At 44.4% G+C, this 14,436-nt stretch overlaps 1 protein-coding gene across 4 annotated transcripts in view; it reads left to right on the forward strand.

Moving 5' to 3' along the window:
• Nucleotides 1-2,093: 2,093 nt before the first annotated feature.
• Nucleotides 2,094-14,436, forward strand: part of atp11c (ATPase phospholipid transporting 11C (ATP11C blood group)) — a 38,403-nt gene continuing 26,060 nt past the window's right edge. For 2 of the 4 annotated variants that reach the window (XM_076738476.1, XM_076738477.1), the window contains exon 1: nt 2,094-2,635. In XM_076738476.1, coding sequence (XP_076594591.1) covers nt 2,609-2,635 — 27 coding nt within the window. In that variant the 5' untranslated portion in view covers nt 2,094-2,608. Of the gene's footprint in view, nt 2,636-8,781; nt 8,902-14,436 lie in introns of those variants that run through there. The other 2 variants (XM_076738475.1, XM_076738474.1) reach the window with 1 other exon arrangement.

The raw sequence follows: 14,436 nt of genomic DNA on the forward strand, positions 1-14,436 counted from the left end.
CAGTGATAGTTTCCACTGAACACAAAGTACAAACCACACAGACGATGTGATCAGCCAGTGTTCTGTGGTTAAGAGTGCTAATTTTCACACAGACACACCAAGTCCTGGTGACCACAGCTCACTCTGGTGTACACGAGAGCATGAATAATATCTAAAAGATATGTACAAATATCTACATTTGAGATCCACTGCACTTTCAACTTTTACTTGATTTCAAGATGAAGACATTTCAGTTCCAGCGAGGAAGTCACTGAGGCACAAATGCAAACCTGGTGCCACATGCAAATAGCTGCTAAGGTCACTCAGGTCACTCACTATGATATGTGCAAATACAAATTAGCTTCTGAGAACGACGTGAGCGTCAGATTTCTATCTGTGACCTCTGTGCTCTGTAAGCTGCAGCATGGAGTCCAAGCGCTGTTTTGATTTCACATCGTGTGCATTGCATTTAAAGTTAAAAGTTAACACATATTCATGTTATGCAAGGTTTTAGTGATTATGTAATTTGTGAAGACCTTAAAAGAGACCTTATAAGACCGTATGAAGACCTTTGTGTCTAATTGTGCTTGCAGGAATTGAGATAGGAAGGATGAATGCTCAGCATGGCCTTTGATAACACTTAGTTATATATAGTTCTTCCCTTTTCTTCTATCGATTTCAGCTTATTCTGCATTTACTTGCGTCAACTTGTGACACAATAGGAAAAAAAAACAATTCATTACATTTGCACATTATTCCGGATGACACAAGTAGTCAAGACACCAAAATCAGAATTCAAACTTTTCAGTCCCCCAAACTTCACCTGGTATTTTCTCCGCCAATGAGAAGCTGGTAACAAGTGAGACCTTTGAGGCAAAGGGTAAGCATATAATTCCACCTTCTTAACAGGCTTTACTTCGCCTCGCACAAAACGCATGGGCCCAGATTATTTCCAAAACAAAAAGATCATCAGAGCTGTGTAAGACTTTACATTTTTTGAGCAAGGGAGCAGTTAAAGGTCGCTGGGCAGACGCCAACAAAACAAAAAGCTGACGGGACATTTGATGTTGGAGCGCATAAATCAGCATAATCCTTTAAGTCCCAAAACTAATTTACATTAACTCAGATTTATGTAATGATCTTTTACAAATTGTCTTTAAACCCACTTGTAATGGGCTACTTTTATGCAGTTGCACCGCTTGCCCACCGGGTTTGTGGTTTTAATGTTAATGTTATTTGCTTTTTCTTGGTAACGCAAAACTTCTCCATAAAGATGCCAACATTGTAGCTGTTCAACCTGAGGGCACAAAACACTTCTCATACTCAAGTGCAAATCCATCAAAATCAAGACAGTTATTATTTCTTAGAAAATGTTGACCAATTTTCAGAGCACCTCCTTCAAAACCCACTTCATGTTATATATATTTACATAAGTTTATTTTGCCCATCTTTGTTCAGATTTGTCATCCTTGTTTAGCTTTACATCGATCTCTATTTCTATTGTCACTGTATGCAACAACTTCAAACCAGTCAGATTGCTTCTGTGTGTTCACCTACTGGGCCAATATAGCTGATTCTGATCTTATTGCATGTATTGCAAAAAAGAAGATTTCTTAAGACTGAGTTAAGCCCTATGTTGAAACATCACCTACCTAATTTCACTGAAATATGTTTACGGTTGAAGAATAATTGCAGTAATATTCCTGCAGCCTTCAGTGTAATATAAGTTTGATTTCATGCTTTTTTTTATTTATAAAGATTACCTGTTGTGTATATTTTTCCAGTAACAGCTGCATATTTGTAAAATATCCACCTACAGCCTCTTATCCATCATTCTATTATAAGAGATGGGCTGTCACTCTCGAAAATCCCTTCTGCCTCGTCTATCCAGAGGAGAAATTATTATATTATGTATTATAATTATTATATGAGGCTTCTACTCGGAGCTCAATGATCCCTGAAGTGCAATCACAAACTGCCACCTCTCTCACGCTAATCTCCTCCACCGAACACGCAGGAAAATAGGATTGTAGTTTCAAATCCAGACCACATTACCCAGAAGTCAGTGGGGAGCGACGGTCGCCGCACCTTCGCCGGGTGGAGCTTGTGAACGTGGGAACGCTGGTGGGCTGCTGCGGGCTGCTGCTGGAGTGAAAATTGTTTGACAGGGAGGCGAGGCGACCTGTGCGCAGGGGATCGGAAAGAGAAGAAGTTTTTTGCGCGACTGAGGCAGTTTGCGAGTCCGGCGGGGAGGCAGGCTCGGGGGGCGACCAATGATCCGGACGAGTCTCAGCAACAGGGCGCACAGCGAAATGTCAGGGACTGTTTCAGCCTTGAGCAAAGGGAAGCGCGACTAGTCCACCGCAACGCGGAAAATATTCAGCGGGGCGAGAATGCGAATGGTGCGAAGATACCGAAACCAAGCAAAATGGGAACGATGTAGCGTCGCTGCGGCATTTCATATAGCTAGAACTAACGTTAGAGTAGAGACTAGATAGCTAAGGAGCTAGCAGGTTAACTAACATACATGTAAAGTTATTCCCCGGAGAAGCTGAAGCGGAGCCCGGAGGCGTCTGTTGAATCAGAAGAGTTCACCACTGTTGCGAAATACAAGAAGATAAACAAGAAGATGCTTCGGAGAAGACTGAACCGTTTGGTATGTGTGCCAGGCGTCAACACACACACTCACACACACACACACATCGTTAGCTTATGGCATCCTGCTGTTCCTGCTAGCCTTTTAACTGCCGTGATTCTGCCTTCAAGCTGCCATTTCCAGTCATTTTCCCTCCTGCCATTTTTTTTTTCTGTAAATTGCGTGAGAATCGGCTTCCAGCAAACTGTTACTTCACACTGACTGACAACACGAGCAGCTGCTGTCTCACTCCGTCCGCCTCGTAGCTAACTGCTAGTTAGGTAAGTTCTTGCCAGCCAGGAAGTCACGACGGATGGAAGTTGGTTTTGGCTGAACTCGGACATTAAACAATACTTTGCAGGTCACATGCGGGAATTGTTGTGTTACGTAACGCCGCTTGCTCACCGCCATGTAGACTCGTCTCCTTAACAACCGCGTGATGACAGTGAGAGCAGCGGCTCACCTGAGCGCGTGAAACCGCCCCGGAGCTAAAGAGACGCGGAGAGAGCGTCTGCCTGGAGTCCCCAACGCTGAAAATATGCACTGTATTTAAAGACACAAAGACGTGCATCGCAAGATAGCTGCAACGATTCATTGATTAGTCCTCAACTGTTGAATTAATCGCCAGCTATTTTGTCAATCGATTAATCGGTTTGAGAATTCTCTGCTTCTGGGATGTGAACATGTTCTGGTGTCTTCACTCCTCTGTGACAGTAAACTGAATGTCTTTGGGTTGTGGACAGAGCGAGGCTTTTCAGGACGTCATGTTGGGCCTTGGGAAGAACTGATCAGTGTTTTTCACCGTTTTCTGGCATTTTATTAACCAAATAACGAGTCGATTGATCGAAGATGATAGTCGACAGTACAAATAATCATTAGCTGCAGCCCTGCTTTCAAGCTGAAACAATTCATCTATTAATCAGCAGAAAATCAGTCTGCAACAAATTTGACAATTGAGCCATGTAATCATCCAAAATGACAAACATATCACTAATTTTTGCTTCTTAAATTTAAGGATTTCATGCTTTTCAGTCTTTTTACATGCATTTAAATCCAATGTCTTTGGATTTTGGACCAAAATAAGACATCTAAAGACTCCCAGATCTTGTGACGGGCGTTTTATACTATTTTTGACTCATCGCTACCCAAACAATTAATCTGTTAATTGAAACGATTGCATTCAGGGTGCAGCCCGCTTGAGGATGCATGCTAGTTGTTTCTAATTGTGCCACGGCCCCTATACTATACTCAGTTTTTCTGTATCCAGCCTGAAATTGGTATCATGCCAGTGTGAAGTGCTTTGACATCATATTTCACGATTGGTCAATTTAATGCTTACCCTTTTAAAGTTCATCCATTGGTTTCACTGCCCTGCTCGTACGTTAATCATTCATGAGTGGGCTAGTTCAAAGTGGAGCACCTGTCCGCAAGGCCGGGTTTATAAATGCTAAGTCGCCTTTACTGCCTCTTTATTGTCCTCTTATGCGCCAGTAACCTGTTGTCACCAGCAGGTTGAATCCCCCACAGGCTATGTGAGCAGTATAGATACCGACAGTGAATAAGGGGAAGCAATATAATAATTATAGTGCCTGACCCTCCTCCTGGCCTCTCTCTAAGTGTTGCCAGGTCAGCTGATTTTCCTGCTTCTGGAGAGGACTGCTGCTGTAATTTCTCTTCAGTGTGAGCAGTAAATAATATTTTGTGCGGAGCAGCCAGCCACACTGTCACTGATGCACACATTACCGTTATCTCGGGCTCTGGCTCTGTGCCTCCTGATTCACACCATGCTCCCCTTGCCCACGGGAGGTACATGTGCATCGTGAAGAGGGGGGAAAGATCGAGAGGGGAGGGGTGGCACCGAGGAGGCTTCATGTGTTTCACTTGACTCTCCCACTATGGCGCACTGTGCCACTAAACCCTGAGTGTGTCTTTGGAAAATCATTAAAGATGGCTGTGGGAACGAGCGGGGCTGGGCTTTTGGTGGGGGTGGGGGTGGGGGTGGGGGGGCTCCAGAGGTTGTAATGCTCTGACAGGAATGCAGAATCACACAGCTGCCTTTGATGTTCGTTCAAGCCCTTGAAGGCAGCAGTATGATCTGTGAGAGGTGGAGCCTGGCGGAAATGTGATAGTATTCATTGTGGGAGCCCCTGCCTTGACTGCAGGGAGAACAGCACCGCCACATGAAAACACCATCACCCAAGCAGCACCTTAGTATCTTTTTTTTTTTTTTTCCCCCCCACACACCATGGTAACCAGCAGACCTCCTCCTACTCACTAGCACATATTAACTCACACATGTGATCTGATTGATATTTTGACTCAGTTGTAGTACTGCAGCGAATACTCCTCAGTAGTGAAGCCAAGCGGTTTAGAGGTCGGAGGCTCGACAGGTGCTCTTACCCGGTGCACAAAGGCAGGATATGGTCACGCTGAAACAAACGGGGCTGCTTTGTGTTTGGATTGTTTAATAATAGATCTTAATGCTGAAACAGTCATTTACCCGATTAATTCCTTTTTAAGCAAAAATACCAGACATTCTCTTGGCTAACAAGTAAAAACAATGAAAACTGTAAAGTTGAAGTGATTAATGGTTGCTGTTCATGTTTCCTCTGTTAAGCTGAGCTTGATTTTGATTTAGCATCATACGGCAAGAGGACGGATTGCATTTTAGTGGCAGCCTCTTGAAGTTATTTAGGCACAAGCTACAGACCTATAGTCTCAGCAGCATGCTCCAGTAGCATGTGACAGTGTGCTCCAATCAGAGCGTCGTGAATAAATTCGAGCCTCCAGGTTTTATTTTTGATTCAGAAGCACTCCAGTGATGTCATGGCATTTACACAAATCATTTCCATAACATAGAACATCCTCCTTTGATGCCACGAGGAGTTTTCTTGTGGCCTGCTGGAGCTTTGAACTCAGCTCAGGGTGCAGCCCCACTGTGGTCTCCCTCTTTCTCAGCGAGGCTTCCCCCTCACCCTTCTGACTTCCCCTCCGTCTCTCTTCAGTCTGTGCATCCTGCTGTAGGCAGATGCACCGCAGCCTGCCAGTCTCTACTTGACTGTGGCCCAGGCACTAGTAAGCAGACCCCGACCTGGCTGGAGATGTTGTTATGGGTGGAGGATTGCATTACAAATACTCTGGGAAGCCCCAGGGCTCAGTAAACCTGTTTGTGAGGTCAGCTAAGAGCACCTAAACTCACAACTAAGTGCAAACATGCCCTCAGACTATGCGCACAAACGCATTAAGGTGATCTTGTGTGAACAGCTTTTGCTAACGTAAACACTCAAGGTTAAACATTTTTTGGAGACTTTATGTGGTGTCACTCTTCCCAGGGGACGCTAATGTTTTGTTCAGGAACAAAAGAGGATGTTGTTTTTTTTTTTTTTTTTTCCTGCTGCAGTACAATGCAATACTTCCATCTGACCAGGAAATATAAGGATTGCAAACATGCTCTCTGTAACGTCGAATGTAGCTCGTGCTCGTACCTGTGAGCAGCTTGCAGCACCTGTTGGGAACATATTAGGGGCTTTTATTCACTGATGAGAAACAAGAGTCCTGGAACAGAGTCGTCACTTTTGGGATTAGCATAAGAGGCCACAGACCACACAAGGCATGTAGGGCCATTTGATTTATCGGGTCCGTTTGATTAGGAGAGATGCGTATTGATTAGAACCGAGCTCAGTTTTGCCGCCATTAGTCTTGCAGCGCGAACTGGCTGGCGAACAGAATTGCTTACTCTGATTTCTTTCTCTTCCCTTCCTCTCTCTCTCGCCGTCTGCTCTCCTGCATTCTGCCCAGTAATGGAAACCCAGCCAAAGGAGCTCATCTGCAACACACAGCAGGATAATAAATATATTTAGTGTGGGGAGGGAGGCAGTGTGAAGGAATAAACGGCAGGCTGTGGGATAGCGGGCTGATGAAATATAGTGGGGGAGTACGGAAAGCCCTGCGTGACTCACGCCGGAGAAGCTGGAGTGAAACCAGGGGGTGGACCTGTAGCCTCTTTGCACCTCTCCATCTCTTTCTCCACCTAATGGACAGACTCTTTCAGGCTTCCTGTAGTGGTTAACACTGGAGTGGGCGGGTCAGGTTGGATACAGGGGGACCACGGATGGCTTTTTGTGGCAATTTTCCACTTCCTTTTAAAAGCTAGGTTGAATTCTCAGTTTGTACCTCTAAATAATTCAGGTTGCTTCATTTATTTTGAATTCTCCTCACATCGCTCCTCCCTTCCCTGACCCACGTATCCTCGCCAGGCTAGCGGCACTCAAAATGCATCCTCATCATCCATATATGTATAAAGGCTCATCCGGAGATTTTCTGTGCCATGCTCCAGCTCTAGCATTACCCAGAGAGCATTCGCAGTGAGATGTGAAGAGAATGCTGAGATGTGTGGGGGGATGTTTTTTTTTTTGTTTTTTTTTTTGGTCTGTGTCTATGTCTCACTCTCTGTGTCTGAGCACAGAGGGAGAAGGAGAAACGGCAGCATCTGTGATGTTTCGTAATCCCAGTTTTTCATTGTCACCTGAAATGATAGGATACACGCTGCCACAGTGACGAGGAGCAGCAAAGTCCGTGTGAGGATTTAACGAGGGCTGGAAAACATACGAACATGCCCCCCCCCCCCCCCCCCCTTTACATGCTCGCTTGAACACCTAGGTTAAGCAACAGCATACAATTATTATCTCCACGGCAAACTCCCAGCTAGACAGGCGGCATTTTTCAGTCACGGGGGAGAGAAATGGGTCTTTTTAAAGTGGTCACAGACCAGTGGGAGGAAACGATTGAGAAAACCCAAATCAGCCGTGCCCCCTGAGCAGAGGAAGGAAAGAGCCACATTGATTTTTGTCATTAGTCTTGTTGCGCTCCTATGCAGTGTCTAAGGATAATTAATTGAGTAGCAATTACAGCCAATGTAGCCCGGTACATTATTAAAGATAATGTCATCGGTAGGGCTGTAGCTGAGATGGAGATTTTTACAGCTTGTCAGCAGTAGGATGTACTGTAAATGCCTTTTTTGTTGATATTGCATGGCTCTCTGCCAGACATGATGGGGGAAATGAAAGCCATTGTGGTGTGGTGTAGTTCAGTGACGACCCATATGCCACCTAGAAAAAGCAGCTGGACGGAGCACCTTCGTCTAAGTAGCTGAATCTGGTGATTTGTTGCACACATGCACACACAAAAAAAGAGGACTCCAGGGACGATGTGCACTTGGCTGGAAAAACCATACTCCATTTATGGCTACACTTCTTTAAATTCTCTTTAATTATAGATTAAAGTGTGACTAGGCTGCTGCTTGAAAATGTGCTCCCCTTTCCTGGTCTTAAAGCACAAAGTGTGGCGGCCGTCTCCATAAGAACCCCCTCCGCTTTTGTCGGTCTCTTCAGGACTTACTCGGCTAAACTGTCGAGAGGATGGTGGCTGTGGGGATAAAGTTCAAGCTGGAGAAGGTGGTGCAACGTGTAATCTCAAACTCAAAACCAGAGTCTCAATAAATGAAGGCTTTAAGACTATAAAGCAGTTAAAAAATAACTTTCTGTGTGAATGTAAAACTTGTTCGCAGGTGTGTTGCAAGTTTGGGCTGAGGGCTGTGAAGTTCTGTTTGAGCAACAGTGTGCCTCAGATAAGCCAATGACCACAGACCTCTGTCAACATTGTGTGACTTGATTACGCATTTCCTGTTTTAACATCTTTGGCCATTTTGTTTGTTCCCCATGGCATTTGTTTTGCCATCTTCTCAGGTGTGAAGTAATAGCTCAGGTAGACACAGTGCTCACAGGTCTCCCACCACTGATTAGCTTAGCCTGTATTCACGCTGAACACGGATCGAAATCGACGTGCAGTCATGCAGTCACAAGACGGCAGTGGTTTTCAGGCGTTTTCAAATGGTGGCATTAGACGATAGGCGTTGCAAGTGTCGTTAGCAAAATATCTGTCTGTGGCTTTTTGAGCCGACCAAATGATTGAGGAAGCAGCTCCCAGTGCGAGGTCTAGATGAGTTTCCCCTCCTCCCCATTGTCGAGAGACACAGCGTAATGTAGGCCAGTACCAGCCCATGGTACAGTACACTCTGTGTCTCTTACAGCTGCAGGGATGCTAGTAGAACAATGAGCCTTTGCCTATCCACAACAGCTCCTTAGGATCAGCTCTCAGCTCAAGTTGGACTGTTATCGCTCTGTGGGGCTGTTCATCACTGTGTGCAAACAGCGGACAGACAGAGGAGAGAGTGGCCTCTGATATGGGGTCTGTAGACTATGCCAAGTGTTGGTGAATCCATGATGGAGGTAACTTCTGTTACAGGTTCACTCTGGGGTAATGGTTCTGCTTTTCCTTGATTTGGTAGCCTCAAAGTATGGACAAACCCTGTCGCCGACCAACTGGAGATGTACTGTTGATGATGTGCTCTGACATTTTTAGATATTTAGATACATAAAGGGAAGACTAAAGCTGGAAAAGAAAATAACACAAAGTTTCATTGTAACCTAAAGATGCAGTGTTATTAATGGTATGAAGTGTTTAACATTATTTTCCAGTGACACACTATGGTCCCTCTATATGGAGTCATTTATCATACTAATTATTCAAAGTGAGGTTCTCTGTGATTAAAAATATTTTTATATATTATTGAATATCCATTACACTTTAAAAAAAAGAACCAACAAAGCATCTTTTGTGCTGAAATTAGACAAATTAGCGCATGTGAAATAGCTTTATTAAGAACTCGTTTGTTGCACAGGAGCTTCAACAAAGAGGTGAGCGCTTCTTAAAGTCATTGTAGTGACAAACGTTTAGCTTTGGTTTGACGTTAATGTGTTTTTGTGCTATATTTTCTTCAAAGGAGAACGTAGCCTCTGTAAATTCTCTGCAGCCTAGGCAATGAGCTCTTGGATGTGTAATCAAAACTGAGCGAGTTACAATTAGTGAGACAGAGTGAGCGTGCTGGAAGAGGACAGGCAAGTGGGCTGAAAAGAAAGACGGAGGGAAACGAAAGAGAGGCGAGCGCCAGATAGAGCACTGCAGTGACTAACGGCGTTGACTCAACACGTTCATCTCTCCCCTCGCGTTCAAGCATTCATCACTCAGCTCTATTCAGCCTGTCATAATACCAACTTTATGTTGCGGTTGGGCTTTTTTTTTTACTGTTGTCATCAACATTTCTCGAAGCGGTTTACTGAAGGTTAGGCATTTATTCATTCCATTACTCTCAGACTACCGTTTGATATTCAGGCCTAGATTTGCACTAATGTCATGGATCTCCTCTTGGGGCTCTGCCTGTTGTGCTTTCTCCTGCACTGCGCTGCATGTTGTGAGATCTGAAAGTGCTCATATGTGCTGCATAAAGCAGCAGATAAGGTTGACCTGTGATGAATCCACTTAAGCTGAGAGCAGCATCATAAAACCTCACAGGGCAGATAAGATGCAGTTAGGGCAGATGTTGTAAAGTAGTTGAACATGATAAAGGACCGAGGCACAGTCACAAGCACGGCCCACACTTCTCATGCACTCTAGAAATTATACACTATGCAGCTTGGCTCTTTTTTTTCCCAGAGAATTACATGAAATGGATACTAAGGTCACGGACTTAACGAGGAATCTGTCGTTCTCAGTGCAGTGCAGTGCTATTAGTACACATGCAGGACATAAAGAAGTACAAGCACAGGTCCCCAGTGCTCTCTCTTCTTCACACAGCTCCCTCACACCTCATTAAATGTGTTTAAGTAGATTTTCTAAGTGGATTTTTCTGAAGCTTAATGGCACAGCTCCTGCATTCCGCACTGAATGAGCTCGGTGTTTTTCCTTCCCCCTGCGCCCGAGTTGCAAACCTGCAAAGAGCAGGCTGGTCAGGACAAAGCTTAACCTTCTGTATTCTTTTCGGGCTCGCAGTTTTTCAATTTGTTTCAGCACTTTTGGAAGAAAAAGTTACAGCATCGATTTGGTTTGACCACAAAATCTATTTGTGTCAGGGTAAATAATACTCGCCGCGCTCCTGTCACGCCTCCTGTCACTCGCCTTTTTTTCTCCTGCGCGTCACGGTATCATCTTTATTTGTTTTGCCCAGAGATGCTTGTCAGATTAACGTGTTTGACGGCAAACACTCCTCGTCTGGCGATAAACATGTAAGTTGCGGGAGGCGCGTTTCAGTTTAACTTTGATGCCAACTGAAGATGCGTTAGAACACACTTTGCAATCTGAGAGCCAGAACTGCTTACTGTATGAGCTGTGACAGACTCGCAGGCCATAAACGGCATCATGCTTGTCAGTGAAGAAGGGCTACGGCCACAGAAACTGGATGTGCTGTTTTATTCTTGTCTTGCATGATGATATGTGACCAACCCAAACGGCTCTTGGATGAGTGGTGATCTTCAAGAACAGTCGCCTTTGATGTCGTGCTTTTAGACAGCAGTGTTTGTATGGGTGTCTTATGGCAGGTCGTCCCTTACACCACCACATCTGACTGGCTTTTGATATGGTTGTGTTATTTTTAGGATTAGGCTATTTGGATCATTGACACATCTTCACTTTACAAGCGGATGTACGCATTTGCTCAAACGTGCAGTTGCTGCTTTTCTCTGCTTTGTATTACTGTGCATTGCTTATGTTTGGTCAAACAGAACGAGCAATTTAAAGATCTCATCTTGGGCTTTGGAGAATTGTGTCACTATTATTAGTATAAAACAAACAGCCACTTAATTAAATCAAGAAAATGAGCCACTGGTTCACTCATAATAAATATAAAGTGTGCAGCCCGGGTTTATATTGCATTGGCTTTACTTCCACCATGCTATGTGGCTCATAGTGGAGTTAACTGTGATTATATTGACAGAGTGGACTGCACTGTGGTTGAAGTGATGTACTCATCAACTCATCTGAAAAAGATTCAAGCTGTTGACACTTAGTGACTAGAAAAGTACACTACTACAGCACCAGAAATGACCAGAGCCGAATCGACAGCTCGCTGATAGCATCGGAACATGATCATTTGAAAGGTTTGAGAAGGATTGCGCTGTCAGAAAGTGGACTGTGTTACGCTGTACGTGCCATTGTCAGTGTCTGGTTACTCAGTGTGTCTGTTCGGCTAACAGCATGCAGATTGTGACAAAGCGGGATAGTCACTGAATAGTGAGATGGTGTGACAGGACGCAGTGTCATCAGACCGGAGTCATCACTGGGAGCTTGGCTGGAGCTGAATGCAGTCTTATATTCCCCCTGTTCTCAGTGACGCACCTTTCCCCGTCCCACCCTGCGCTCATTTCACAATGTGTCCATAATTTAATTTAGACCATACTTTAATGAAAAGTTTCTGGCTCGCTCAATTCTCTAATGCACCATTTATTTTTGACTGAGCAATCAGATTCAGCTCAATCGAGCATTGGATGTTTGCTTTATTGATCTCCGTTCGCGTTTTGTAGCTGATGCCTTTCCATCAAGGATGAATCCACTGTTTGGTATTGACACGCTGGCACTTGATTCTTGGCCACTTTTGCTGTACTCGCTAACATCATTGGCAATGAATGGCTTTGACCTTTGACAGTGAGGCAAAGATAATGCCATCAGTCCTGTTTTCCTTAACATTAGCATTTCTCGTGTGGCCCCTTGCTCACTGTTTCGTAGATGAGCATTGCGATCACGTATCTGCTCAAAAACGAAGCGGGCCCCATGGTCTGACCCTCATTACGTTTTACCGTGAATCTGCCACTAAATCAATGGTCATTCAATAGTTTTTTCTTATCTTTAGGACCCCAGGGTGTGGACTGCTTCCTCATTTTATATAAAATCTATCTTTCTGTATGAATTATGTGTGTAGGTGCCAACATTTCTTTTTTTTTTTTTTAAGAATCATTTCTGGGGCCCATGAAAGCAAGTGTTTATTGATCTGATAACCCTTTGACCTTGTGCATAATCAATCCTAAAGAAACGGGCACAAGTGTAAGATTGGCACAAGTGGAAGCCAGCCAACTAATATTGTTCCCTGTCTGACCTGCAGCCCTGAAGTACGAGCCAGAGGTCCTTGCAGGTCCTTTGACTCGAGGCTAATTTGGTTTGTAAAACTGTTCTTTACTTGCGTTTTATGTTCTGTCTGCGCAGCTCTTTGTACATGATTGCTTTTCCCGTCCTACATTGCTGCCTAATGTTACATTAGGTGTTCGCAGAATTGCATATCTGGAATGCTGCTATTACATTTGTAGATGGCGTTTTGCAGAGTACACAGAGGAAGGATAACTGCCAGAAACACTGCATCTGATTCAAATAAATGAACAAGGTGATCCACGGGGGTGTTCTTGGCTTACTGCTCCTCCTGGGGGCTGCTTGTTGTTTGATATAGAAAACCTGGATGTGCTTGTGTCCTTGGAGCCTGTTGTACTTCCTTTCTCTCACACTTTCTTCCTCCCACTCGTTTTCCCTCTCTCTCTCTCTCTCTCTCTCTCTCTTCATCCTCTGGCAGCTCGGTCCGTCCGGTCCTGCTGAAGGGGTGTCAGTGTGTGCCGAGCGGGGAGGGGATGGTAGATTTGACAGCCATACTGAGGTGTGAACATAGCCGCTCATGCATAAGAGAGCACTATGTAAGCCTGCTGGCTCCCTCCTCTACTCTGGACTGGAGAGACAATGGGAAATATTTCAGAATTAAGACAAGAATTTGGTCTTAATGCAATTTGATAATTAATGAAATTCTTGTGTAAACTGGAGTTAGGGGAGACTGTTCTTTTTTTGTCCCTACATGGATAAATTAGGCTCCCAAGCGTTTGAGGCTATTCTTTGATCTAACTTCTTGTCAGCAACAGACTTCGGGCAGCTCGCTGTCCAGGTGGCCGTAATTCACACGTTCCCCGGCGCTTGTCCTGGATCAGATGTTCATGGTAATTGTCCCCTCAGCCCACATGTTGTTGGCCTCTATGTTATATAAAGCAGATCCCCCTGCCTGCATAACCTTAATAATTTACAATCACAGTAATAGCTGCACAACTTGTGCTTGAGCTGAGAGCACAACTGCTTTTAAGAGCTGGTGGGTTGGGTGCTGTCAGAGGAGAAAAGAATGGATCGGTTGAAAGTAGTTTTGCTGATCAGTGATTACTTTGATTTTCACTGGTTGCTTGTAAAGATGTCCACACTTCTCACCTCTCAGAGTGATGATCAGGCCAGTCACGGTCCAATAACTTGCCACGTATCAAAGTCCGGGTGAGTCAGAAGGACGGGCTTAACAACTTACTTTCAGTATCAACATGATGCACAAACACAAGAGATTTTTGGGGTGATTTCTGACAAACATTGTCAGCAATATAATATTCCATGTGTACTTCAAGATTCTTCAAAAAAAAAAAACCAAAGGAAATGTTCTCTTGATAATCCAACTTTCTTGCTTAATTGATGAGTAATAGTGAGCGACAGACACAGATAACATAGATAGCACTTGATCTGGTACAGCAGCTTATCACTGTAATGTTTTATGAGTGTTTATTGACTGATGAGGTCGTTTACCCTTTACAGAGGTGGGAATAGTCTTCCTCCATGGTGAGATAAGGAACATGCTTGAGGATAAGAGAGAAGGAGGAGGTGGAAGCTGATATGGGTGTAGTACTTCTGGCGAAGTCGTATCCAGCGTACTGGCTTTGTAGTTGTAATGATCCTCAGCCCTTGTGGCTTTCCGGGCTGCACTCGTCAGGACAGAAACATGTGATGCGTAATGCCTGTGCGTGTAATGGTGGTGGATTTTAAAGGCAGCGATGCACTGATATGATTAACTGGATCTGTGTTGTTATTGCCGCTGCCCTTTGTTCAACAGATTCAGCATTGTTCAGAGATGACTGATCCTCATGAAATCC

Source organism: Chaetodon auriga, chromosome 9 (assembly GCF_051107435.1).
Source record: "Chaetodon auriga isolate fChaAug3 chromosome 9, fChaAug3.hap1, whole genome shotgun sequence".
Taxonomy (NCBI): Eukaryota; Metazoa; Chordata; class Actinopteri; order Chaetodontiformes; family Chaetodontidae; genus Chaetodon; species Chaetodon auriga.